Source organism: Talpa occidentalis, unplaced genomic scaffold, assembly GCF_014898055.3.
Source record: "Talpa occidentalis isolate TD23 unplaced genomic scaffold, MPIMG_talOcc4v2.1 talOcc4.3, whole genome shotgun sequence".
Lineage (NCBI taxonomy): Eukaryota > Metazoa > Chordata > Mammalia > Eulipotyphla > Talpidae > Talpa > Talpa occidentalis.
This window is the reverse complement of record NW_023603184.1, coordinates 1,661,976-1,689,505: the sequence shown is the minus strand read 5'-3', so window position 1 is coordinate 1,689,505 and position 27,530 is coordinate 1,661,976. Positions and strand designations below refer to the sequence as shown.

The window sequence follows — 27,530 nt, the reverse complement described above, 5'->3', positions numbered from 1 at the left end:
CAGCCTGGAGGCTGAGGAGGTTGACCAGAATGCTGGACTGAGCTGAACCTGCTGGCTGGGGAGGTAAACAAGCATGCCAGCCCCAGCTCTGCCTGGAGGCTAAGGAGGTCAACCAGCAGGCCCGACACAGCTCTGCCTGGAGGTTGAAGAGGTAGACCAGCATGCCAGCCCCAGCTCAGCCTGGAATATGAGGAGGTCAACCAGCAGTATGGCCCAATCCAGCCTAAAGGCTGAGGAGATTGACCAGAAGCCTGGACTGAGCTGAGCCTGGAGACTGAGGAGGTAAACCAGTAGGCTGGACCCAGCTTTGCTGGAGGCTGAGGAAGTTGACTAGCAGGCCAGTCCCCATCTGCCTGGTGGGTGGGGAGGTTGACCTGGAGGCCGGGCCCAGCTCTACCTGGAGACTGAGGAGGTCGACCAGCAGGCTGGCCCCAGCTCTCCCTGGAGGGTAAAGCGGTCAACCAGCAGGCCCAACACAGCTCTGCCCGGAGGCTGAGGAAGTTGACTAGGTAGCAGGACACAATTCTGCCTGGAGGTTGACCAGAAGACTGGACCGAGATGAGCCTGGTGGCTGAGGAGGTAAACCAGCAGGCTGAACCCAGCTTTTCTGGAGGCTGAGGAGGTCTACCAGCAAGCTGGACCCAGCTTTGCTGGAGATTAATGAGGTCGACCAGAAGGCTGGACTGAGCTGAGCCTGGTGGCTGAGAAGGGAAATCAGCAGGCTGAACCCAGCTTTTCTGGAGGCTGAGGAGGTCTACCAGCAAGCTGGACCCAGCTTTGCTGGAGGCTGAGGAGGTCAAATCAAGCTAAAGGCCGAGGAGGTAAACCAGCAAGCTGGACCCAGCTTTGCTAGAGGCTGAGGAGGTTGACCAGCAGGCTGGCCCAGCCCAGCCTGGAGACTGAGGAGGCAAACCAGCAGGCTGGAGCTAGCTTTGCTGGTGGCTGAGGAAGCTGACTAGCAGGCCAGCCCCTGTCTGCCTGGTGGGTGGGGAGGTCGACTGCACACAGGTCGGACACAGCTCCGCCTGCAGGATGAGGAGGTCTACTGGCAGGGCAGACTCTGAGCCTGGAGGCTGAGGGGGTCAACCTACAGACCAGCCCCAGCTCAGTCTGGTGTCTGTGGAGGTCATCCTGCAGGCCTGACCAGCTCTGCCTGGAGGCTGAGGTCAACTAGCAGGCCAGCCCCAGCTCAGCCTGGAGGCTAAGAATGTCGTGCTGCAAGATGGTCCCAGCACAGCCTGGCGGCTATGATGGTCGACCTGCAGGCCGGACCCAGGTCAGCCTGATGCCTGAGGAGTTCTACCTACAGGGTGGCCCCAGCTCAATTAGACACTGAGGCAGTCGACCTGCTGGCCAGCCCCAGCTCTGCGTGGAGGCTGTTGAGGTTGACAGCAGGACTTCTCCAGGTTCTTTGGATTCCCCAGTACCCCCATGCCACCCCTCGCCATCCCCTGTTCTTGGAATATTGTCTTGGTGTCCAGAGTTCCTGCTGGTCAAGCTAAAACATATAGTCAGGCAGGAGCCTCTCGCCAGGACAAAAGTCTGAGTATGAGGAACATACTGGAAAACCAGTATCTGCTGAAAACAGATATTATGGCCAGATTACCATAACCAGCTAGACTATCTGGACAGAAAGTTATGTGTAAACAGGAACTAGAGAGAGGATGTTTTGATGAGCAGGAACAATGGAACCCTCCTAGCAACAGCCCCTATTCACTCCCCCTTAACTTGTGCCAGACAATTATGCATACCCAATATACACCCCACCAAATACAGACTATTATGCAGCCCCAATCCACATCCCCACCCAGCACATTCCTCCCCATATTGCCCATCTTCCCTGAACCTGATTCCCAATAAATGTGAGACTGCCCCTGGGACAAGGGGCTGCACTCTCTGAGTTGTGAACCCCCCTAGGACTCTCTCTCTCTTTACTTGCACTTTGAGCTGCCTTTCCCTTGTCCTGCACTGCTCCCAATGTTGCCACTCCCAGAGGCGACAAATGGTGACCCAACCCGATCAGCTTGGAAGAAGGAGCACATGGGACTGACCTCCTATGCCCCAAGAAAAAGGGGAGCCTGAGAAAAAGGGCGAAACTGCCTCCAGAAGATGGAAGCCCAAAAACAGGGTGGAATCATCCCCAGAAGAGGGAAGCCTGATGAAAGGGGCCCCCACCCTCCCACCAAGAGCTACGGAAGAGGCACTGGGGCCCTGACAGCTCACTTCTCCTGCCGGGGGCCCCGAGGCTGATCCACCTCAGCCCACTTCTTAGGTGGCTCTTGCTCATGCTCACACAGGAAATTCCTCTCTTTTTAATTTTAAACTGTAAATTATTTAAGAGGTAATGCATATACATGGCTTTTAAAAATAAACAGTATGAGAGGTTACATGGTTAAAAAAAATGAAGTCTCCAGTGATCTAGGGCCATGCCTAGGGTGCTACAGCAGGCATGTAGATGGGCCGCCCTTGTTACACCCACAAACCCCTCAGTTACCCCAAGACTTGAGTACAGGCTGCTGGATGGAGTGATGCACTCACTACTCTTCCCCTACTTCTCAACCAGAGTCCTTCCAAGAGAAGATTCTGGGCAGATGCCACTATCTGTTTGTCATCCTTCCAGAGATGGTTGAAAGTGTGTCATTATATATATATATATATATATATTTCATTATATATAGGTATATATATATAAACATTATATATATTTTATCTTACAGAATGTGGACACAAAAGGCAACATACTGTTGCATTGTTCTGCACCAAATAAGAACTTAGAGACTTTCATTCTCTGATGGCTGGAAGTGAAAGTACTGAAACTTACGTAACCAGTACCCTACTGAAGATATTTAGGTTGTGGCTACTAAATCATAGTCATCTGCGAACAAAAAAGTGTTGACTGTGCACATTTCAAGAATAACTGCAGGATAATTTCCTAAAAAGTGAATTTTGGGGTCAAACAGTGTGTTCACTTAAAATTGAAAGGTTCGGCACAGTAAAGAACAGGAGAGCCAGGCTAAATTTCTCAAAGGAAGGGAAAATTTATTGAGCCCCGGGCGGACCTCACGGACCCAAGCTGGGGGTCAGTGAAGCCCGCAAGTTGTCAGGGGGAAGCAGGGTTTTATAGGGCGAGGAGAGGTCAGGTGGGAGACTGAGTTCATCCTGCAGGAAAAAGTTTGTTGGTGGGGGCTGTTTCCTTGTCTGAATCCTCTAGGCAGCCTTCTGCATTCCTGTTCCCTGGTGGGCTTCCTGGCGGGTTTTTGCATTCCAGCCTCCTGTATGGACCTTTCAAAAATGTAATCACTACTGTCAAACTGTCTCCCAAAGGGGTCTTATCACACACCACAATGAATAAGTCTCTTTTCCTCTTTTCCCCAAAACTCTAGAGAGGCAAGAAATTCATCGGGACACTTTGGACAACATGGGCGAGGAAACTGCTAGTCGGTTACATAACCCTCATTACTAATAAGACCAAGGGCCAGAGTGGTTAAGATCCAGGACTTTGAGGTCAGAAACCACTAGACTTGAAACTGGCTGTGTTACTTACCCCCAGTGAGGCTAGCAAAGACCTTAACTCCTGTGGGCCTCAGTTTCCTAACATATGAAGTAGAAATGAAAAACGCTGTCCATGTCACATAGTGATTATAAAAAGCCAATAATAGGGGCCTCCCTGATGGCGCAAGGGGTTAAGACACAGCACTATGAAGTTATCCGCAGCCACTGCAGAACGAGTTCGATCCCCAGCCAGGGAGCTACCCACATGGCGCAGCAGACCTCTCCTGTCTCACCCGCTGCTCCCCTCAGCAGTGCATTTTGGTCAGTCTGCCTGTTCTGTTCCCCACTCTGTCTCTGGTGAGTCCTCTCACCCCCCACCCCTCTGGCCTGTACCGCAATTCTTGTATGCATAAATAAATAAATATTTTTCTAAAATCGATTAAGAAGGTAGATTTCAAGTTGTGTCCTCGCCACAATAAAAAGTTAATTGTATCACATGCCCTTACATGTGATGGAAAGGACCGTTTAACCTATGTACTTTGGCTGACACATGGAGGAAAAAAAAAAAGTAAGGCAAAGTATACTGTCAAGCTTCTGGTATCTTGCCTGGCACACAGTAGGAGTATAATAGATGAAAATTAATCATTGTGCTGACTGAGTATTTACTCTCTTTGTCCATTAAAGACTTCAATGTGAATTTGACTCAGAGTGGAGTTTTGAGTCTGGGGAAGCGGTGAGAGTGTTTGGCCAAAAAGTCCCACAAGGGCATCTAGCTGGGGCTGGTTCAGACCACTAGAGGTTGTGGACAGGGCAGGGATGGGGTGGAATTAAGGCTAGAAAGGGAGGTTGGGGCCACGTGTGGCCTAAGATCCCAAAGAGGGTGTCCAAGGTGATCTTAATTGATTTTTTATACCACTAACTTTTTTGTATGATTGCACATTGAAAAAAAGTATAGCTAACACCTTCCATAGATGATTCCAAGGGAACTCTTGCTTAAGATCATACTGGAGCAGGCATTCCAATGTTTAAAGAGTTGATTTAAATTTTAAAATTCAGCAAATCATAGTACATGATGTGTGAACCACAGTTATCCCCCAAATTATGATGGTGATACACTAATGACTGAAGTTCTTTAAACACTGACATCCAAAGCCAATTATGGAAGTTAGCACAAGATCTGGAATCAGCAGAAGCCCAGCTCTGCCCTCAGAGCAGGGGAGAGTCAGACATGCTTGCCAACCTAGCTGCCTCTCACATTCCTAACCAGCAAAATAGGGGTAACAGGGTTGTTGGGAAGATTCAGCACCATTACATGCAGGGAACACCTGACAAAATCAATGACTCTAATTATCAGAGTGAGCAGAGGCTAAATAGTTTCAACTGTATTCAATCAGCCATAAAAGAGGTTTTGTTTTTATGCAATTCATTCTGTTGTGAAATAGCATTTCAACAATATTAACAAAGAGGATTCTTAAACAAAAAGGAAAAACCACTCATCCTTCTCCCAACCTCAGGTCATTTTCCTCTTAGCATATTCTCCTCCAGACTTTGTCAACAAGAATACTTGCGGTTCAAGCTTGCCATCACAGTGTTCATGCAGATTTGGTATCCTGCCTTTTCTCCACAAACATGATGTTATAAACAGTTCCCTCCTGCTGCACATTCTTTATAGTTATCATTTTTGTGGCTATATAATACGGCATTGACGACACCAGTCAGAGTCTCCTTAACCATCTCGCTGCCTGGAGAAATGCGGGAGGAGGACAGAGCTGGGGCTTTTTTTTTTTCTTCTCACCAATTAAATGATGGTCTTAAGATCAATTCCCAGAAAGGAGGTTGTAGGGTCAGGAAGGAACACAGGGCAGGTTTTCTAGGATCCAGCAGACCGGGTAAAGGAGTCCTGGAACCCTCAGTGGCTTTTTGCAGGCTTTTATTGGGATTTACCCGGTACACAGCAGGCAGGGATACCGGGGGGGGGGGGGGGGGGGGGGGGGGGCGTGGGAGGCTGGCAGGCCTCCCAGCCCCCAGCAAGTCTTCACTCTATCCGGGCTTTCCAGCCTTCTCTGCTTCTTTCTCGGCTTCTCTTTCAGCTTCTGCTGGCGTCCACGTGACGCCGCCCTTAAAAGCCCAGTCTTAGCCCAGGTGAATCCCAACTACCTATGCCCACACCCTCCTCCAGGAGCCTGCCATCAGGCATGCATTCAGGACCACAGGGTTCCCTCATCTATCCTGATGGCGGGAGGGCAGGAAAGCCTGACATTTCTCCTTACCCTACAGAGGTGAAGTGAGCAGGCGGTCATCATATTTTCAAGGCCCTGGTTACATGTCACTGTCCTGCTCCCAAAGTGCACGCGGGAGCTGTGGGAAGCCAGCCTTCGCCCCACCTTGCCAGTGCTGGGTGATGGGTCTACAAATCCCACTGTTGGATAGACGTGAACCGCACCCCGGCCACTGCTTTCACTCCCAGCTCTTTGATATTACCAGACTGAAGTGTTTTGCCTGCACTTGTTTCCTCTCTGCTTGTCCTCTGGGGTGCAGAAGTCGTCTGTATCCTTCACCCTTAGCCGTTGAAGGCTTTCCTTAATTGCGTCACTTGCCGGTCCGATTTGGCCTACGAAGGTCTGCGCAGGGCCAGGCGCGATCAGAACTCCACCTGGGAAGACTGATTTTGAGATTAATTGAGGAAAATGGACTGAGCGGCAGAGAAATCTGTCAGTGGGCTCCGGGGCTCCCAGCGCCGCGGGTGCCTGGACTGCGCAGTGGCCGTGGGAACAGGGGGGCGGGAGCGTCCATGGTGCCATGTTGGCTCTTGTGACTTTGGCCCCCCACAACTCCCCTCCCACACAGACCTGCTCTCCCTGGCAAATTCTGTGGCTTCAGCCTGCAGTTTGAGGGGAGAGGCGTGTTGTGTCCTGTCCATTCACAATATACATGAGGAAAGTGTTGACCAGGAGGGTCAGACAGTGAGGGGACACGCAGTACCCTTCCCTTGGGTGTCTCCAAGGAGGTGGGGGAGGGCAGGGAGCAGCGCACAAAGAGGAAGCCGGGCATTGTCAGTCTTTTGCCACAGAATGTTGGTTCCCAAATGAATAAAGTGTCAGGCTCATGTGACAGCCAGTCCCAGGCAGAGCCTCGCTATATTTTCCCACATCTGCTGCCATCCCCAGACCATGCCCCCTCCCACTGCTGGGCAGCAGCTGACCCCCAGCACCTTGCCCCCTGGCTATTTGATTAGTGTCTTCCCCCAGACCGTGGGTCCAAGAGGTCAGTGATATTTACAGAGGGCAGGCCTGGGCCAGGGCTGTGCTGGGACACGGAATAAACAATGACAGAGTAGATAAGGCCCCTGCATCCAGGGGGCGGGGCTGGGTGAGAAAAGAAGCTCTGGCCACTAGAAGGGAGCTCCAGCAGATCCAACACGGCCCAACAATCTACCAACAGCCTTCCAGGAAGCCACAAATTCTGACCCATCCCTCCCCCCACCCAGCACTGTTCTTTTGCGTTCTTCATAAGAACCAAAGCTGGAAAACTAGGTTCCAATTTAGAATGTTCTGGCTTCTTGGAGCCCAGTACAAAAACACAGCCCTCTTCTGCTCCATCCCAAGCAGGGAGCCTCACAGGCACACAGGGGACCCTCCCACCCACATGTCCAAGCTCCAACCACACATCCTCCAGACAGCCGCCCTCCCCATGCTCTGGCTAGGGGTGCACACCCTGGCAGAATGGGAATCATCAAAGACCTCCCACTTGGCCATGGATGCAGACTTGGGCTCACGTGAGCAAAATATTCTAGAGTCCTGGATTCCCAAAGCGTGGTCTAGGGGGAACACGGGATCTCAGAAGACATGTCCCCTTGACCTGGGGACTTTTCACCCCATGGAGGCACACTGACCGGAGGAGAATAAGAGCAAAGCCCTCTAAAGCAGGGGACCCAGGGCAGGCCCCAGCTCGCCCAGACCTGAGAGCCACAGCACCTCTCTGAGTTTGTCTCTCCATCTGTGAAGGGGCTATTAATAGACCCTCCCCTATAGAGCTGCTCTGAATGTTAAATGAGCCAATGCACAGAAGTTCATGACGTGAAACAAGTGGCTAATAAACGCCTGTTATTATAAATCGTATTAATAGACATAGACCCTAGAAACTGTGCTGGGAAGAAGCAATACCCTTGTTCTTGAACCTAATCTAGATTAGGTTTCCTTCCCTTTCTAGAAAGACCTGGAAAGAAGCCCTGTCCCCATCAGGCCAGGCAGAGTAGGGCGTGGGGTTCACTGAGGGGGGTGTCTTGGGTGAAAGTGCCTCCCCCTCCCCCCCGGGGGCAGGCCTGATGGCCAATGGGAGGGTGGAGGAGCCAGAGCTGGGTCTGGGGGAGACCCTATCTCCCCCTGGGGCTCTCATTGCACCCCCCAGGGCTGGGAAGGTAGAGGTAGCACGGGATCCAGCTCAGAGGCTCCACTTTTGTTTCCCACTCCAGACCACACAGAAACCAGGATGGCACAGAGGCATTGCTCTGTGGGACTTTCAAGAGCAGCAGATTCAAGACATTCCTTTCGATGACTGGGAGACTGAAGCCCAGGGAGGAGAGCACAGAGCTCAAGGCTTGTAATTCCAGGCTGCTGCATCACTGGCAAGTGCTGGCCCATGTGGGGGGAGGCAGCGGTGTGAAGGCCAGCAAAGAGGGTGAGCGCACACATGCATGCACAGGGGAAGTTACGACTAAGAACCAACGCCGAGACCCAGCTTTACACTCAGCAGTTACCAGACCACTAAATGAGAACATTTATTTCTGCAGGTTGTTGTTAGAGAAAATGAAGGCCTCCCTGGTAGCCTAGGGTTAAGTCTCAGCACCATCACCACTACAGCCTGAGTTCAATCCCCAGGCAGGGAGCTGACCCACAAGGCGCAGCAGACCCCTCCTGTCTCCCTGCTGCTCCCCTCAGCAGTGTATTTCAGTAGATCCACCTGTTCTGCTCCCCACTCTGTCTCTGGTGAATCCTCTCACCCCCTGCACCTCTGGTCTACACCCCAGTTCTTATATGCATAAATAAATTTTAAAAATTTAAAAGAAAGAGAGAGAAAAAACAAATAATAATACAACTAGTGTTTGTTGAGCACAGGTTCAAATACTCTGCTAGAGTCTCTCATGTTCTCATTTAATCCTCAAGCCTCCTTATGAGCCAGGAACTAGAATTGCCCCCTCCCCATCTTCTGGATGAGGAAACTAGGGCTTCCCAACGTTACCCACCCTTGCCCGGGGCCTTCTAGCTACTGAGCAGCAGAGCCCGGGCATGAATCCAGCCAGGCCTGTGCTTTTGCCCATTAAGCCACCCACCTCCTACCTCACAGCCAGGTCCCACACAGCACAGTTGCCAAATAGGTAGGGAAGTTCAACGGACTCACTAGATGGGGTTCTCCCCCAGGGAAGAGGGGTCCCCAGGGTCTCACTGAGAGGGGGGGTGCTGTTCATATGTGGGAATTTGTAGAGGAAGTTGCCATTCATTTATTCTGTGCCAATACCCTCCTTCTCCCACATGAGCTCCTTTCCAAAGTCCACAGCCCTTCACACACAGAGCCTCCCCCTCTCAAAAAAACCCCACCCCACACTCCCCTCCTTCATAGGATCCTTGGCTTCCTGCGGGGCTGCAGATCCCCCTGTAGCCACCAGAGGGCAGGCCAGCTCTGTGGCCAGTCCTGAGGACCCCCGGAGCCTGGCCAAGTGTCCAGACTGAATGGATCTAGATGCCCCTTGGCCCTCGGTGACACCTGGCCATCAGCTTACTCCCTCAGATCTCAAAATGACTAAGTGCAGAAGTTCAACTCACATACAGAGCTGATGTCTGGCGCTCCTGGATAAAGATCATAATCACCATCAGTACAGTAATAGGACAGCTACCGTCACCATCACAGAGGCCGGTCAGTTTTCCTGAACTGGGTTGGGGGTTTACTGAAGCCTTATGAGTGAGTGGCATATTCCAGTGTACAGGTGAGGAAATCCGGGCACCTGTAACTTATTTAGGGTCCCCTGGGGCGCCCTGGTCTTCAGACTCCAGGAGGAGCTGTTTCCAATTCGCAACCTGTCTGGAGACAATAGCTGGGGATGCACTTGTAGGCAAGGGAAGGAACTAGGGGGTGAGATCCATCAATGAGATAAAGCATGAAAGAACCTAACAGAGTGCCTAGCCCTGTGCTCAACAAACACTAGCTGCATCATTATTATTCATTATTATTATTCATTAAGGTCACATTGCATGTGACCTTCCCTATCCACAGGGAAGGTCACATGCACTGTGATGAGAACAGCCAAGCGCTCTCCTGCCTTCCATTCACCGCAGAAGTGTCTGTTGAGTGCATGCTGGGGACACAGAGCTTCTTCTCAAAGAATGAGAAGAGTTTCCTACCCTCAGAAAGCTGACAGTCTAGCGTGGGGAGAGGGGGAAGTGATGAGTCAGCAGATAATTTGGGGGAACCCACATCTGTGGGTTCCCCCAAATGGGGTGTGAGCAGAGAGGTTTGTGACCCTTTGGAACATACCCAAGTTAGGGGTGTGCCTTGGAGCTCCCGGACCTGAAGGAAAGGACTAAAGCCAAGGATTATTGGCAGGGGCACCCCCTTCCCAGCAGCTCACCCCAGGATGGGGCTCCCCTCGCAGCTGGGCGCGCCCACCTTGCTGGGGACCCGGGGCTCCCTCCACCCCTCGCAAAAGAACGCTGGCCAGGGAGCCGATGACAGCACACCTGAGTCAGCCGCCGCCCACCCGCCCCTCAGCGTCTGTCTCTGCATCTTGTGATATTTCGCTCCCCGGGAGCCAGCCCCACTGCGCTCCGGAGGCAGCTCGGCAAACAAACCCAGCGACAGATTGTGCCGCGGCTCATTCCGGGGAAGGACGCCAAATCCCACCCTGCTACCCCCAACACTCCCTCGCCGCCGCCCCCTCCAGGCCTCCTCCCGGGCGCGGGCCCTTAGCAGGGTGGGTCGGGGAAACTCGGGGGTCTGCTCGGCCTTCAAGAGACGCTGCACCTGCTGGGGGGCGGGGTGCTGAGCACTCGGCCTGGCCTGCGCCCAGAGAGGCCTCTTTCAGCTCCTCCCTCACTAGAAAACGCGAGGGGTCGTGGAGGGCATGGAGGTGCTCGGAGCCTGCGTCCAGGGGGGGGGGCCCAGGATGAAACCAGCAGGGGGCGCCCCAGCGCCGGGGTGCAAGAGGCCGGGAGCTGACTAACGCGATGGGGCGGCAAGCGAGAGAGACAGAGAGGCATGGAGCCGCGAGGCCAGACGCGAAAGACAGAGACGCGGACAGACAGTGAGAGAGAAAAGATGACACAGAGACAGATGCAGGAGGAGGAGATGGCAGCGAGCGAGGAAGGAAGAGGAGGGAAATAAAGAGGGAGAAAACAAAGAAGCAGACATGAAATATGAACAGGGGGGGGGGGAATAGGAGAGATCGGGCCAGAACGAGGGAAGACCGAGCCTGTGGCTGGAGCAGAGAACGCATGGGAAAGCGAGACCGCGCGTAAAGCGCCCACTGTGTGCGGGGCGCAGCCTGGGGCTCCGGCCGAGCGGAGAGGCGGGGCCAGCAGGGAGGGGGTGGGCGCGGTTCCTTTTCTGGGCGGTGGGGAGCCGCCGCCCGGGGCTCCAGCGCTTCCGCAGGTCAGTCCGGCCGCGCGCAGGTGGCCCTGAACCCGCGGCCGCGCGCTGTGGCCGCCCCAGCCCCGCCGCGCCTCGGCCTCGGGCTCCCAAGTGGCTCCGCGGACGGCCCCGCGCCGCTCGCGCGTCCCAGCGGCTTGGGAGGCGCGCGCGGGGCACCCAGGGCCGGCTCCGGCCAGGGCGATCTGCTCGGCGGCCTTCGTAAGGAGGGAGACGAGCAGGTCACGGGTCGGCTGGTATCAGCGGGAACGCGGCCACGAGCGGCCGGGGGACCCTGAGGAAATCAGAATGCCCCCCTCTTTGACAGGAGGTGAAAGAAGCTCGCTTGGAGTCAGCTGTTTCCTTCTTCATCACCTGCCTCCCCGCAGATGAGATCCCCTTTCCGTGCATTACACATGCACAGTAAAATGTGTATTAAACCACGCCGGAACGCGCACCCAAACTTGCACCCGCGCGCGCCTGCAGCGAGGGGCATTCACACACGGGGCGCAGGCACCTCGCCACGCCGAGCTCGCTGGCGCCAAATTCTCACGCAGCCTCAGGTTTCTCACCCGCGCAGACATGCACGCCGGGGCACACTCCGCGGCTCACCGGTTCACACACTCACGTGCGGGCCCCCCCCTCCCCTAGGCCCATATATAAAAGGCAGCGAGCCAGCGCTCGGTCCCTGAGCACCAGCCTCCGGGCGCGCGCGCACGCGCCCAAGCTCGCTCTCGCACACACAAACTCTTGCATAGACTATTATCGTCGCACGCGCTCCGGGCTCGGGGCCTGGGGGCGCCTGGGAAAGTGGAATCTGGGTGTCCTCCAAGGGGAGAGACACGTCGGAGGCTTGGGCAATTGCCAGGGGCGCGGCACGACGAGGGGCAGCTGACCCTGGAGTCAGCCCACCTCCTCTGGGAAAGTTGGGGGGCGGGGGGGCTGATCAAAGCCACGAGGTTCCCTTACACTGCCGCAGCCCCGCGAGTAGGGATTTCTCTCGAAGCGCAGCGCCGCGAGGGCGATCGAATTCAGCCCTCCGGGTGCCCCAAGGAGGGGAGGGGGCGGGAATGGTGGGGGTTAGGGAGCCGTCCCCGCCTCCTCGTGGCCTGGAAAGGGTTAAGTCGTCGAGCTAGAAAGCGAGGGAGGAGCCAGCTAGTGCGGGGAGGAGGTGGGGTGGTTGGGAAGAGCTTCCTCGCCGTCCCCACTCTGCCTCGGCTCGCAGCCGGGGCGCACGGACCGACGGACAGACGGACTCGCGCGCTGCCTGCGCTGCCGGGGGGCGCCGGCTCCAGCCCTCCCCGCCCCGACGCGCCCCGCCCCGTCCCGTCGGGGCCGATGGCTCCTCCGGAGGCCCGCAGCCGGGGGGCCGCAGGGTAGAGCGCCGCGGCCCCGCCACCCCGCCCGGGGACTCCCGGGCCCTCCCGGAGCCCCGCGGAGTCCCCGCGTCCGTCCGGCGGGCTCCGGGAGTGAGGGGGAGCGCCCTGCCCCTGCCGCCCCCTCCCCCGAGCGTCGAGACAAGATGCTGCCCTGGCTCAGGCGCCTGCTGCAAGGTAGGGACCCCAGCCCGCCGGAGAAAACAGGGCTCCCTGGGGAGGGGAGCCCCCACCCACCGCTGGGAGCCAGGGTGGGGCAGCGGTGAGGTGCGTGTGCCTGGGGCGGTGGAAAAGCTTCACCCGGGGACCGCGCCCCGCCGCCCCCGGGCTCGCCGGCTGCAGGGCGCGCCGGGGCGAGGCCCCCGCGAGGAGCCGGCGCTCGTGACCGCGGGGCGCGGGGCGCGGGGCGGGCAGGCGTGCGGCGCGCGGGGGGGCGGCTCGGGTTCCGCTGTCCCGGCTCCACCTGCTCCGGGGGACGCGGAGGACTCGGGCCGGCTGGGGAAGCGCCGACTCAGCAACTCCGCGCCCGGCGCCTCAGCACTTTCCAGTCACCTGGGAAGACCGGGGTGCGGGTCGGGGGCTGCTGGGGGGGCGCAGAGGGAAATCCGAGCGGCCTTCCCGGGTGGGACAGAGGGAGGGCGCTGGAAGCCGCCGGGGCGCGGACTGAGCGCCAGACAAGGGTGTGGGCCGAGGCTGGGGTGGGGGAGAAGGGGTCGGGCAAAGACGGAGAAAGTGGGGGGAGCTGTTGGGGGGAGGAATAAAGGCTGGAGGAGAGGGGGAGCAGGCGAGCGGGCGCCAGGTGAGGCCGGAGGGCGCGGGGCGAGCAGGTTAGGGGAGCGGTGGAAGGAGGCAGCCGAGGACCCAGAATTGGGGGGGGGTATGGAAAGAAAACGCGGCCTGGGGCCCTGGGGCGGTGGGCAGGGAAGTGGCCTTCTGGAAGCCGACGAGGGGAGCGCTGGAGAGGCCAGCGGGCAGGAGGAAGTCCCAGATGCGCGCTGGGATGGGGCCTGGGGACCGCCGGGCAGAGGGGCTGGGGTCTGACCAGAATAAGGGGGTGGGGAAAAGGAAGGGCGGAGGGAGGGGAAGGCGTGGGAGAGAAGGACCAGGGGGGCTTTCCAGGGATGAGACAAAGAGGCTTCTGGCCACCCCTTCCACGAGGGAAGCGCGCCCCTTCCCGAGGCGCCTGCGGCACAGCCTCCAGTCAGGGAGTGGCCGGGGGCGCAGACCCAGGAGCTCCGAGCCCGGGTTGGGGGTGGCCCTGCGAGGCAGGGGGAGGATGTGTGAGCGGGGAGACAGCCTCAAGGGTGGGCACCCTGGCTGGCTCGTGCTGCCATTTATATCTCTGGGTCCCGGCGTCGGGATCCTGCCGCCGTGGCCGTCCCCGCCACCAGCACGGTGGCTGCTTATTTTGGGGTGTTACATTCTGGCAGAGTGAGAAGCTGTTTGCAGCAGCTCTAAACCTCCGTCCCCGCGTCAGTGCCTCCCCAGGCCCCTGCGTCACTAGCTCGCTGCCACCTCTATTCCGCTCCTGGATCCCACCTCCTCAGCCCCTGCCCCCTCAGCATCTGCCCGGCAGGTCCCAGCCCTTCCCCTTCCCCTGCTTTCGGGGTGTGAGCTGTGGCTTCTGATCTGGGACCCTATGTCCGTCCTCCAGAGCTAGAGGTCTTGACCCCCCCTCCAGGGAGCACCTTTCCTGGGGCCACTCTGGCCTGGGGGTTCGCACCCCAACTCCAGCCCCGACTCCATCTGCCTCTTCTTCAAGCGCCCTCTGAAGTCAAGGCGGCGCCGAGGGTGAGAACTTTGTTTCAGAGCCCCGTGCCCCCCCAGGTGGCAGCCTGGAGCACCGTCCCTCTGTGAATGGATGCTTCTTGGCTGGGGCGCCTCGGCCTTCCGGGATCAATACCCTCTTTTGGCCTCTCTCCGCTCCCTCCCCTGGTCAGTTCTGGCCACGTCTTCCAGACACGGGTCACTTCTTCTTGAGTCCCAGGTGGGCTGTCCTTTAGAGCGGCCGCGGAGGCCAAGGAGGAAAGTTGCAGAGAGGACCCGGGTTCTTCCTGCCTTGACCCCAACGGCCAAACAGAACTTCGCGCCTCTGGCTGTGGTCCCTGTGCACCGGGCACGGTTTCTGGGCACCTCCCCCCCCCCCCGTCCCCCCACCACCCCCCACCCCCACCCCCATCAAGGGCAGTGTCTCTGACACTCAGGGTGGCTTTCCAGGGATGACGTGGGGTCTCCCAAGGAAAGGTTGCAGAGTCCCTCCCGACATGAGCTGGCTGAGCCCAAAGTCCGCCTTGTACCAATGCCCAAGGGAGCTCATCGCCGTTTTCAGCCGCCCTTTGCTCATCTGCAACTGGGGGCCCATAACAGTGACCTCATGGGGCTTGTGTTGTGTGTTCCATGCATAAAGACGTGTGCAAGTCCAGCGCCTGGCACACAGTAGGTGCTTCAAAACAGATGGCTTCTCTTTGTCCTCTGTACACTCCCTGCAACCCCAGCCATGGCCTGCTGAGTTGAGAGCAGAGGAGGAAGAAAGAGTGGGGGGCTGATGCAAAGGGCTGGCTTGTTGGAGCCGAGCTACGCAGGCGGTGAGAAAGACACTGAAGGCATCAAGTCAGGACACCGGGCATCTCCCACAGTAACTGACCCATCCAGCCTTCGGCCGGGTTATCTATAAAAGAAGGGGTTTGCTGGCTGCTGAGTTCTCTTCCTTCCAGCTTGGACACTTAGTGCATCTTGCCCCAATCTTTGTGGGGGATTCACAAAATGGGGGCAAGAGAAGAACTGTGGTTGGGGGCAGAGGATGCCAGTCTGGCAGGAGGTGTGGCAGTGCGAGCTGTGAGAGGCAGAGGGTGGAGAGAGGACCAGGGCGTGAAGGAAAAGGGCACCTCGAGGCAGGGATGAGGGAGGCATGAGGAGAGAAAGGCAAGGAGAGAAGGCGCAGCTCGCCAGCCCCCTCCTCTGCCCCGGAGCGCTCTAGCCAGGCCTGGGGGCAGAGAAACCCAGAGCCCCCCACCTTCCCCTCCTCCTTGCCTCCAGTGAGAGCCGCAGCCTGAATTATGGATGAGGCTCCTTGGGTTACAGCTGCCTTGCACGGCGGCGCAGCGAGGGCCAGAAATGGCAACAGTCACTGTTACGCAGCAGCTGTCATGGAGGGGCCCCTGCTCAGGGTCCCTCCTCCAAGAAGCTGCAGGGAACACCGTCCCAGCCTGGGGAGGTGGGCCGGGATAGAGGTGGCAAGAGGGAGGGGCTGCAGAAAGGAGAGAGGAGCCCCCTAATGTGGGGAAGAGGGATGGGCAGAGGATTCCCTGCCAGCTCCTGCCAAGCTCACCCTCCAGGCTGGCAGAGACCCTGGTGCCAAGAAAGTGGCCCCTGACCCCAGAGACCTGGGAGCTGTGCATCCCTCCCTCTGTCTCTGCTGGTCCTGGTCAGCGGTCAGCACTAGGGTCTGGGGAAGCTCCATAAAGCTCCTGAGGGCTGGCGCGGGCGGGCTTTGGAGCCCACACTTGTGAGCTCGGGGATAGGGATGAGATTAAGGGATCAGAAAAGGATTTGGCTTGTCTGGTGTCAAGTCCTCAGGAAAGCAAGCTCTGAGGGTGACTGACAGAAAGGGAAGTGCCCTGGCCTTGGCATCTGGAGACTCCGGCCTGGCCCTGCCGCTCCCTTTGCTGTGTGACCTTGGGCAAGTCACTTCCCCTCTCTGAGTCCTCCTTGTCGCCAGAGTAGAACAAGAGCTTGCGCTACACAAATCTGGACAACCAGCTCTGAAATCCACGAAGCCACAAACCTCAGGACTGGAGAAACCCACCCAGGCTTCCCTGAGGTACTCCCACACCCCACCCCTGGCTGGTGCAGTTGAGGGGTGAGAGACAGGCTCCTGCACCCCACGTGGCTTTGAAAAACTCAGGAGGAGAAAGTAATCGTGAAACGCCGCCCGGGGGAGGGGTGAGAAGGGCCGAGAAGCGCGGAGGTGGTGTGAACGGAATGGAACAGCAGCCGCTGTGTCACTGGGTATTACATCACACCCAGCCTACACACGCACGGGGCCTGGCACTCACACACACGCGGAGCCCAGCCAGCGCGCACACGCACGCCCGGCGGCGGCGAGGGCCACGTGGGTACGCCCGCCCGACGTCCAGGAGGCCCAGGCCCGGGGCGTGGGGTCCCCGCCTGGCCTGTGTGTTCCCCATGGGAGGAGTCACACTGGGCAGCCTGGTACCAGGGCCACCTGGGACCCATGCCGGCCACACACCCTGCCAGGCAGCACTGCAGGGAGGCCCCGGACCACGCCCTCCCCCATCACACACGTGCCTCCTCACTGTGTGCACAGCAGCCTCCGGAGCTCCAGGCCTCCCTTGCAGGCAGAGCCCCTCAGACTCCCCACAAGGAGCCCTGGGATCTGAAGTTCTCGAGGCCAAGGGCCAGGTCTGCCTCTCCTTCTGCCTTCACCAGCCTAACACACACTTGAAGCCCACGTGTGCCCAGGAAAGACTGCCCAGCTTTGGAGGTTCTGGCACCCCTTCTCCCCAGGCACACCTTCCAGAAGAAACCCCAGAGTCATCTACATAAAGGGTGGAGGTTGAGCTCGGTCCAGTCCAGAACTTTATCAGCCTCAGAAAAGGCATGAGAGTGAGTCCGAATGGCCAAGGGTCCTGATCTCATCTTAGCACAGCCCAGGGCTGTGCAACCCAGACTCCACTCTAGGCCCCAGAGCCAACCTCAAACGTTGCTTTGAGTAAAAAGTGTTTTTAAGCGATTTTAATGAGAAGTGCCTGGGTGTAGAATGCAGATTCCCAGCTGTCCTCATGACAGGGCCGAGGAAGCTGCATTCTTTCCACAACACCCCCTCCCATTCTATTGCAAGTGGCAGGTGGCCCGAGCTAGGTGGACGCACTGACCCTGCCCCCCCAGGGCCCCTGCTGTGGGGCAGCTCTGGTTCTTAGAAGTTGGATGCTGCAGGGGTGAGGGAAGAGGGCTGAGGCCACCCATGCACTTGGCAAGGCTGGATCCCTGCGCAACCAGAGGGCCATTACATGGGCTGTGGCTCACAAAGGGTGATTTTGCTCCCTGGGGGACATTTAGCGATGTCTGGAGACATTTGGGCTGTCATAACTGGGGGTAGGTGTGACTGGCATCTAGTGGGTAGAGAACAGGGCGGCTGCTACAAACCTTAAACAGTGTGTCATACAGGACTGCCCCCTAGACAAAGAACTGTCCACCCAGCTGCCAACACCAAGGTTCATACACCCTGACAGTGAACAAGGTCAAACCCAGCAGCCTGAGAACAGGAACCCAAGAAGCCCATCACACCCCAACAAGTTTAAGTGCACCCAGGGCTTCCTACAATGTCATCTTAGCATTTTCTTTATTGTTTGAAAAACCAGGAGATTTAAACAGTGGAAGTGACCAGGACCTCTGGCCACACTGAGGGTGCACCTGATCCCCACCCCATCCCCACCTGGAAGCAGGAGGCTCTGGCCAGGGCAGCCTTGCTGCCCCTCCTGCCCTGGTGCCCACCCAGAGGCCTCTCCTCCCTCTGCACAGGTCCCACCTCAGCCTGCCTCCTGCTGATGCTCCTGGCCCTGCCCCCTGCGGCCCCCAGCTGTCCCATGCTCTGTACCTGCTACTCCACGCCCCCCACCGTCAGCTGCCAGGCCAACAACTTCTCCTCGGTGCCACTGGCCCTGCCGCCCAGCACGCAGCGCCTCTTCCTGCAGAACAACCTCATCCGCACGCTGCGGCCCGGCACCTTCGGGCCCAACCTGCTCACTCTGTGGCTCTTCTCCAACAACCTCTCCACCATCTACCCGGGCACCTTCCGCCACCTGCAGGCCCTGGAGGAGCTGGACCTCGGGGACAACCGGCACCTGCGCTCCCTGGAGCCCGACACCTTCCAAGGCCTGGAGCGGCTGCAGTCCCTGCATCTGTACCGCTGCCAGCTCAGCAGCCTGCCCGGCAACATCTTCCGCGGCCTGGTCAGCCTGCAGTACCTCTACCTCCAGGAGAACAGCCTGCTCCACCTCCAGGTAAGCCTGCACCTCCCCCAGCACACACACGCACATGCACACGCGCGCACACACACACACACACACCCACTTCTCTGTCCTGTGTTCCTCCCCTCCCCAGGCCGCCCTGCCTGCCTTGAAATCTCTGTTCCTCTGTCCTCACTCTAACTTTCTGCCCCTTACACTTTCCCCAGGGGGTTCTTTTTGACTCTCCTCATTCTCTTCCTCTGTCTGTCTACACCTGTTTGGGTCCCTGGCTGCATCTCTCTGATTAGCTCCCCCCACACTCCAGCCTCGCGCCCCCAACCCACCCCAGCTCCCGCTGCCTGTCTGTCCTCTCCTGTCCCTCTCCGCCGCTCTGGCTAGCTTGCCTCCCCCATCTGTCTTCTGCCTCTTCTGTCTGTCTCCCTTCGCACGCCCACTCCACACACACCCCCATGTCTGTCTGGGTGTATGTGTGTCTCTTTCTGATCCCTCCTTCCCCTTGTTTGCCTTCGGGGGACTCTGCTTTTCCCAGGGCCTGTGCGGCTGCTCTTATCAGCGCCCCCGCCCCCGGGCCCTCCCACATCAGGGAAAGTGGAACCCGACAGCAGGGTCACTGCAGCCGGTACCCCAAAGAAATGTCCCCTAGCATTTCCACCGGACAGTAAGACAAAGGGAGACCCTACCCACCTCGATTCCTGTCCCCCAAACCTGCCATCTCAGTGCAGAGAACGAAGGGGAAAAAAGAGTTAAGAGCTGTTAAGTAGCTGGAAAGTAGATGTTCTGAAAACGGAAGGAATAACAGGAATTGCTATTTATTGTTATTATTATTGATCTAAATATTGTTTATTGTTGTTATGCTGACTGTTTGACAGCCAAAGCCTCCCATTCTGCTTCCCTGGGAAACATTAACACAGCCTCCAAGCCATTCTGGGAGAAAATCCTCCCTGGATGCGGCCTCTGGCTCAGAGGAGACAAGAATGACCTGATCCTCCCCTCCCCCCCACAAACCTAGAAGGCACATCCTCACCCCCCCACCCAGGGCCGCTGCCTGCCTGGCCACCCAGGAGCTGATTTGAAAATCGGGTCATTATGGACACTGGAAATAAGAAGAATAGCAATAATAAGATAACAGCTTTTACTGAGCGCCCAGTATGTGCAAAACAAATCAAGCGCCTGCCTTCACAGAGCGAGCATCCTAGAGGGGAGAGAGACGAGAAAATACATAGTACGTGGGAAAACTATGTCACGTGTTATGATTGCACGAATAACGGTGATGCTAACAGCCCCGCAGCCGCTCGGAGGCCACGCTGGGTCAGGCTGTGCTCAGGACTCCGCAGTGGTCGTTGTTGCCAGTTACAAGCCTGTGACCTTTGATAATCAACCCGAGCCTCAGTTTTTCTATCTGTAAAATGAGGGTAAAAGAGCACCGGTCTCTTAGGGATTTTATAAATGCTAAGGGCATGAATAATTTGTAAAGCATTTAGAACAGTGTTTGGCATATGGAAAGCACTATATAAATGCTGCTTAAATTCGATTTCAAAAAAAGAAACTTGCCTATTTAATACTGGTCTTGGTGAAATGGCCCAGTTGGACCCCATCCTGGAGATTTGGGTCAACTTCCAGGATTACACCGGGTCACGAATAGGTTCTTTACTTCCTAAATTTGTCTAATGCCTCAACAACAGGAGGGACACCGAGGGGCAGTAGGGACTGCCCTACTACCATGGAATGGAAGTCCCAGGGGCCACGCGTCACACAGAACCCTCCATGAGGTCTGTCTAGGTGCAGGAGAAAATACTGGAAAACACACACTTCCGAGCTGGCAGACCCAGGGTAGAGTCCTGTCTGTTACGTGACTTTGGAAAAATTACTTAATCTCTCTTGATCTCCAAAATGGCAACTGTGACAGCACTTACTAAATAATACTTAACTAAGAAGCCTCGTAAGGATTACAATTAAGCCACACTCATTCTAGAGACATTATCATTATGATTATACTCATCACTGCCAGTAGTAATGCAGTAGCCGAGACCCTGACCTCCTTATCGATATTTATTAGTTGTTCAGAATGAGGACTCTGAGGCCAGAGGACCTAAGTTTGAATCCCTCTAGTATTGTACTTTTTTACTTTTAGACTTGATTACTTTTAGGAATGTGGCTTCCCCTCTCTGAACCTGTTTCCTCCTTTTTTTTAAGATTTATTTTTATTTACTTATGCATATAAAAATGAGGGTGCAGGCCAGAGGTGCAGGGGGTAAGAGGATTCACCAGAGGCAGAGTGGGGAGCAGAACAGGCAGACTGATGAAATACACTGCTGAGGGGAGCAGCAGGCAAGACAGGGGAGGTCAGCTGCACCCTGTGTGTCACCTCCCTGGCCAGGGATCGAACTCAGTCAGCAGTGGCTGGTGATAGCTTCATAGTTCTGAGACTTAACCCCTTGCACCACCAAAGAGGCCTGTTTCCTCCTTTTTAAAATGGGAGTAATAAAAAATAATATTTTCCACCAAGAATGACTGCAAAGAGTGAATAAGTTGTATGAAGAGCCCACAGAGCTGTATCCTGGTCCCTGTGACCTGTCCTCCATGACCGGCAGGTCTGAGGTAGGCAGGGGCACTGGATTGCCTTCGGGATCTTCCCAACCTGTAAGTGTCTGTTCTGCACGCTGCTGGTGTGAACAGGACCAGGCAGCCTGGGAAGGCACAGCCTCACCTTGGCTCTGTCTAGAAGAGAAAGAGCCTGGCCCCTACCTGTGAGCGGCCTGGCAGGACTAGGCAGGTGAGGAAGCACACAGGCTGGGGTGAGAGCCACAGAATGCAGGTGTGACCCACGTTAGGGCCAGGCCTGGCCCCCAGGAGGGGGCTTTGGAGGAGGCAACGTGCAGGATGTAGCAGAAGAAATGGAGACGGGTTGGGATGGAGTGTCTGCTGATTGTGAGGCACCGTGCCAGGTGGGTTCTTTCACCGACAGATATTTATTGAGCATCTACTACACGCCAGGCAGTGTGCTGGGTGCCAGGGATGCAGGCGTAAAGAGAAACTGCCCCTGTTCTCCCGCAGCGCAGCGCCTGCTTAAGTGGAACCAGATGATAGAGACACACTTTCTGTTCTCAATCATCACAGCGCCCACGTGGTGCCAGTGCAGGTAGGAGAGCTGCCTTTGCCAACAGGCAGATCCACTCTGTGGCTTTGGGCAAGTTACTTCACCACCCTGAGCCTCCGCGGACCCATTCATAAAATGGAGAAGACCTGAACCTGGGGTTGGCCGTGAGGGTTAAAGGAGCAGCTCATTGAAAAGGGCTCAGCATAATCAACTAGTTGCCCCCAATGGATGGCCGAGGACCCTGAGGTTAGTGAGGCACCAGCACCAGCGAGCTCAGCCACGCAGGGGCAGAGAACTGGCCAGTTGGTGGGACTCTTGCTCGCAGCCCTGTCTCCAGAGTCCCCACCCACATGGCACCCCACAGGACTGTTGGAGCCCAGGGAAGTCGCTTGCCTTCTCTGAGCCCCCGTCCTAACCTCCAGAGGGGCCACCGCCGTAACACCTGCCTCTTGGGGCTGTGGAGCCGAAGTGAGTCCCCGGGTCAGTGTGGCAGAGCTTGGCCCACCGTGACAGCTCAGTAAGTCAGCTGCTGAGTGGCGCTGACGCCATGCTGATGACGACACCCCACAGAGGGTGAGCGCTGTGCGCGGGGGTGCCTGGCACAGAGCACACTCTTACAGATTTGGTGAATGAATGAGGTCCATTCCAGGACTCCCTTACTCATAAATATCAGATGAGGCTGGATCTTAATAGATCAACTATTTTGAGTCCCTTGTTTCACAGATGGAAAAAACTGAGGCTCAGAGAGGTGCCTGGAGGGGCCCAAGGTCACACAGCCCAATAGCGCCAGAGACTGGAGCAGGGAGGTTGGAAGGAGGCAAGGTTAAGAACAGGATGTTGTCCTGGGAAGGGGGCAGGGATGCTGTCCTGGGATTCCAAATGGATGCAGAGAGCTGTGAACCAACTGGGAGAGGTGAGGGAAATGCGGTTTGGAAATGGAAGAGGATGACTTTAGCAGACGCTCAGCCCAGAGGAAGGGGGAGCTGGGCGGGCGGGTGGGGGGGGAAGGCTATGAAAGTCAAGAGCTTATTAATGCACAGTGAATGGTTTTCAGGATGGAGAGGAAGGACCGGATTTGAGAGCTGCCGCCCAGAAAGTGGCAGCAGCATTTGGCAACAGCTTGGAGGTGTGCATGTGTGTGGTTGGGGGAATGGACCCCCAGGGTGAGGCTCAGAGAGGGAGCACTTTTGTAGAGGGACAAAAAGGGATGGAGGTGAGACTGGCATCAAGCAATCCTGTAGCCCAAAACCTGGGCCCGTGGGGCAAAGGCGCTTGAATTGCCTCTGGCCTCTAGGCCTTTGGTCTTCCCTTCTGATCTCCCCAAGTCCCCCAGGTGCTTGTGACCTTTGTTCTTTCTACCCTCCAGCCCCCCAAATTGATCCTTCGACCAGATACCCCTGGGTGTGTCCCATCCTTGCTAACACTCCATATAAGAGAGAAATCCTAAGTTGGTGCTTGCCTGGCAAAGATTCAGAGCCTACTGGGAGGCCAGGGAGAAGACAAGGGTCCTGGCCACGCGGGGCCGGGTTGAAGTCACCCAGGTGCAGGAAGCCCACAGGAACCTGAGCTGGGAGTGGGGCGGTGGCAACAGGGGGTGGAGAAGGCTGGTGTCAGAGGCAGCCGAGAAGGTTGAGGGGGACGGATCTCAATGTGGCCAAGAGGAGGGCTCTTGGCAAGCTCAGTTCCTGTAGCGAAGAGGGCGGAAGCCAGATGGGAGGGGGCGAGAACACGCAGGAGCACAGGAAGGTGGAGGCTGTGGGTGTGGGCTGGGAGTCAACGCCCTCCCCCCACCTGAGAGCCTCTGATCAGGCTGGGGGGTGGGGGTGGGAATCAACTCTCCAGGCGGGGAAGGGTAGGAGAGCCAGAGGCAGGGAACTTGGACCCTCCTGGGGCAAGCAGGATCCTTGTGCCCCAAGAAGCAGAGCTCTTGGGCCCTCTGGCCACCGTGATGGCCTGCACCTAGGAGAGGACCTCAGTGCTGGGGGCTGGTCCCTCCGGCAAACCGTGCATCTCTCCAGTGTCACCGCTGTCCTCTGTAAGAAGTGCTCTGGGCTGATGAACCCAGCAGCCCCAACTCCCAAGTCTGGCTGATCATCACCGGCTCCCTGGTGAACTGGTTAAAATGCAGAGTCCGGCTCCCTGTGCCTCCTGCCATGGAGCATCCCCACCCCCATTCATTCTGAACCCCAGTTCAAGGGCCTTCCAGCACTAACATGGCCTGATTCAGAGGCTCCCCGATTCTGGACAGGCCAGGCGGGACTACCCCTCTAAGGGTTGGAAAAGACACATGGTCCCCCTAATGTCCCAACAAACTAGGAGGCCTGTGGGGCCCCAGAGACAATCACTGTTAGAGGAAAAGGGTTAGGACCCGATTCTGAGTCCCATGGTCACAACAACCACAATCCACAGCGGGTGCTTTCTGTGTCCTCCAGGTCCCGTCTCCTCAGCGGGGCTCATCTCGGCCTCCCTTGGCCTGCTGAGTTCCACGTGCTGAGGAAACTGAGGCTGGCTGAGGCTAAGTGACTTACCCAGGGTCACACAGCTGGGCTGAGGGCCAGCTGGCCTGCCCAGCATCTGGACTTCTTCCCTGGATGGAGTCTGTGCCCAGCCCTTCACTCATGCCCTTTGCTTGACTGTCTCCTTTAGAACAAATCCACCAGCAAGGGCATTCGCCCCCATTTTACAGAAGAGGCAACAGGTGAGGGCGTTGGCTGGCTGGCCAAGCCAACTAGCGTGGCCCATTTACCTTCACCTCTTACAGAAGAAGCAACTGAGTCACAGAGATACCCTAACCTGCCCAAACAAAGGAGCTGGCCAAACCGGGCCAGGTTTTCTCATTCACCCAAGTGCAGTCCTCTGAGCAACAGCATCAACCTCACCTGGGACCTTGTAAAGATATGCAGCCCCAACCCCCCAGGCCTGCTGAATCAGCAACTGGGGGGGAGGTGGAGCTCAGGGATCTGCCAGGGACTATGATGGACCCTGGCCTCATCTCTAATGCTTTTCCTTTTTTTTTTTAAAGATTGATTTATTTATGCATGCAAGAACTGGGGTACAGGCCAGAGGTGTGGGGGGTGAGAGGATTCACCAGAGACAGGGTGGGGAACAGAACAGGCAGACTGACTGAAATACACTGCTGAGGGGAGCAGCGGGTCAGACAGGAGAGGCCTGCTGCACCATGTGGGTTGCTCCCTGGTTGGGGATTGAACTCGTGCTGCAGTGGCTACGGACAGCTTCATAGGTTGCGTCTTAACCCCTTGCGCCACCAGGGAGGCCCTCTACTGCTTCTTCTACCTTAGCCTCTACATAGGGTCGAGGAGGTAGGATTTGAACCCAGGGCTCGAGGAATCCAAAGCTCCACCCTTTTTACCTGATGCTCCCCACTCCCCTTGTCCAGGCCCCAAGGAGCTGTCTGCACGGGCCTCAGGACCACTCTTTTCTTCTCTCCTCGTCCTCCAGGATGACCTGTTCGCGGACCTGGCCAACCTGAGCCACCTCTTCCTGCACGGGAACCGCCTGCGGCTACTCACCGAGCACGTGTTCCGCGGCCTGGGCAGCCTGGACCGGCTGCTGCTGCACGGGAACCGGCTGCAGGGCGTGCACCGCGCGGCCTTCCGGGGCCTCAGCCGCCTCACCATCCTCTACCTGTTCAACAACAGCCTGGCCTCGCTGCCCGGCGAGGCGCTGGCCGACCTGCCGGCGCTCGAGTTCCTGCGGCTCAACGCCAACCCCTGGGCGTGTGACTGCCGCGCGCGGCCGCTCTGGGCCTGGTTCCAGCGCGCGCGCGTGTCCAGCTCCGACGTGACCTGCGCCACCCCGCCCGAGCGCCAGGGCCGGGACCTGCGCGCGCTCCGCGAGGCCGACTTCCAGGCCTGCCCGCCCGCGGCGCCCACGCGGCCCGGCAGCCGCGCCCGCGGCAACAGCTCCTCCAACCACCTGTACGGGGTGGGGGTGGCCGAGGCCGGGGCGCCCCCCGCCGACCCCTCCACCCTCTACCGAGACCTGCCCGCCGAGGACCCGCGGGGACGCCAGGGCGGGGACGCGCCCACGGAGGACGACTACTGGGGGGGGTACGGGGGCGAGGACCAGCGCGGGGAGCAGACGTGCCCCGGGGCGGCCTGCCGGGCGCCCCCGGACTCGCGCGGCCCGGCGCTCGTGGCCGGGCTCCCCACCCCTCTGCTTTGCCTCTTGCTCCTGGCGCCCCACCACCTCTGACTGCGGTGCTGAGACTGAAGACAGCGGGTCGGGTCGCACCCCGGGCCCCACTCCCCCAGCTGCGGCTCCGGCCCAGTCCCGCCCCCTGGCCTTGCTGTCCTCCTGCCCCCCCCCCAGCCCCCCTCTGCCCAGGCAGCCAGGCCGCCCCTTCAGGCTTCCCGGGCTGCTGCCTTGTGGCAACCCCAGGAGGACGCGTCTGGCGGCTCAGCCCTGTTCTTCCCAACTCTGACCATTAACTCCGTCCCATCCCCAGACTGGGGTGAGGCACCCCAGGCAGCCGCTTCTCCAGGACCCACAGTGGACGAGAGGGGCCTTTGCAGAGCATCTTCCACCAGCAGAGCCTTTGGAGGCTCCCGGGAGGGAGCCCCACCGCGGAGCCCTTTGGAGGGATGCCTCCGGCCGGGCCAGGCTAACCCCAGGCCCCTGCTTATCTTAGCCCCCCTCAACCTCCCGACACTGGAGGAATACTTTTCTCCGAAGTCTACCCTGGACACTTTTTAGGGTGCCTGGAGAGAGCTTTCCTCTCCACCGTGGCCCCTGTGTGGTGAAGATCAACAGAAGTTGTTTGGGAAAAAAATTTATTAAAAAATTCTATTATTTTACCTTCTTCTGTAAGATTTGTGGGCTCAGGACCTCAAAAGAGGGTAGACGGTTTGGAACCATGAAGATTTCCAGGCCAGGAGGGTTCTAGAGAAAGGAGCCATCCCCTGCTGTCAGAGCACCTCCTGCTGGCTAGAGCAGGTGTCCAACTCCCTGGAGGACAAAGAAGAGGAAACCTCAGAGGCCCTAGAAATATGGCAGCCAAGAGTGGGTGCTGCTGACAGCGCCTTCTCTCATTGGTCCAGAGGCAGCGCTGACCCTGACTTGTCAGAGCTAAGCCTGGGGACAGCCTCCAGCCTGGCTCAGGGCTCTCTCCCAAGCCCCGTCACTTCCGGACATGACAATCCCACCCCCTGCAAGGGAGAGTAAGGCTCCGTCTAGACCGCCATGGTCACAGCCAGCCCAAACATGACCTCCCGGCCCCAGAGCAAACACCTTAGCAAGCAGAACCTAAGACTGCATCTGAGTTCACACTTGCCCCTGGGCTGAGTGCCCTTGTGCAGTGTACATCCTGCACAACTGTCCAAGCCACCCTGGCGACAGTCTCTTTGGCCCCTGTGCCCCTTGGCCCCTGTGAGGCAGAAGGCATGAGGGATGAATCAGATCAGAAGCACTTCTGCAAACGGGCTGAAGAAGGACTGGGGGGCTAGGGTGATCAGAGGAACAAAAATCCCTCTGTGTTGGGTATAATCAGAAGCTCCACCTTTCTGGTATGTGAAGGAGAAGCTGGGAGAAGGGAAGAGCCCAGGCCAGGAAGGACTTGGGAGGAGGATTAAGGGTGAGTCTCACAGAAGCAATTGGAGAGAAACTTGACGCTTTCACTTCAGGCTTAAGAATCTACCTTGGGAGGTAGACTAGGGAGAAGAGACCCAGAGGCTGGGGTTCAAGGAGGTGGGGTACTGGGGCAAGTCAGAAGGGTGGTAGGAGGCAGAACGGAAAAGGAGTGACCCTCCCAGGCCTGAGGCAGGTGGACTTTGGATGAGCATTGGGGTGGGGGGGGGAGCCTCCAGCTAATCAGGAACCTGGGGACCCCCAAGTGTGGGGTCTCTCAGGGATCTGTGTCAGATCGGCTTTGAGGAGGCTGAGGAGTGGGACTAGGCAACCAGCTCAGCAAGAGCCCTGAGGGAGGAGGGGCTGCTGGAA

At 57.5% G+C, this 27,530-nt stretch overlaps 1 protein-coding gene across 1 annotated transcript; it reads left to right on the top strand.

The window, feature by feature from the left end:
- The first annotated feature begins 12,315 nt into the window (after nucleotides 1-12,315).
- RTN4RL2 (reticulon 4 receptor like 2) lies at nucleotides 12,316-26,389 on the top strand. Its single transcript, XM_037521484.2, has 3 exons — nucleotides 12,316-12,662; nucleotides 18,027-18,508; nucleotides 25,032-26,389. Exons 1-3 carry the CDS (start codon nucleotides 12,632-12,634, stop codon nucleotides 25,785-25,787), a joined length of 1,269 nt encoding a protein of 422 aa, XP_037377381.1. The 5' UTR covers nucleotides 12,316-12,631; the 3' UTR covers nucleotides 25,788-26,389.
- The last annotated feature ends 1,141 nt before the right edge of the window (nucleotides 26,390-27,530 follow it).

Bases quoted from the DNA above. Each gene is read 5' to 3' on its own strand.
- RTN4RL2 (XM_037521484.2), top strand. From the start codon at position 12,632: ATGCTGCCCTGGCTCAGGCGCCTGCTGCAAG. The intron at 12,663-18,026 runs GTAGGGACCCCA...CCCTCTGCACAG, and splicing joins GCTCAGGCGCCTGCTGCAAG to GTCCCACCTCAGCCTGCCTC. The intron at 18,509-25,031 runs GTAAGCCTGCAC...CTCGTCCTCCAG, and splicing joins ACAGCCTGCTCCACCTCCAG to GATGACCTGTTCGCGGACCT.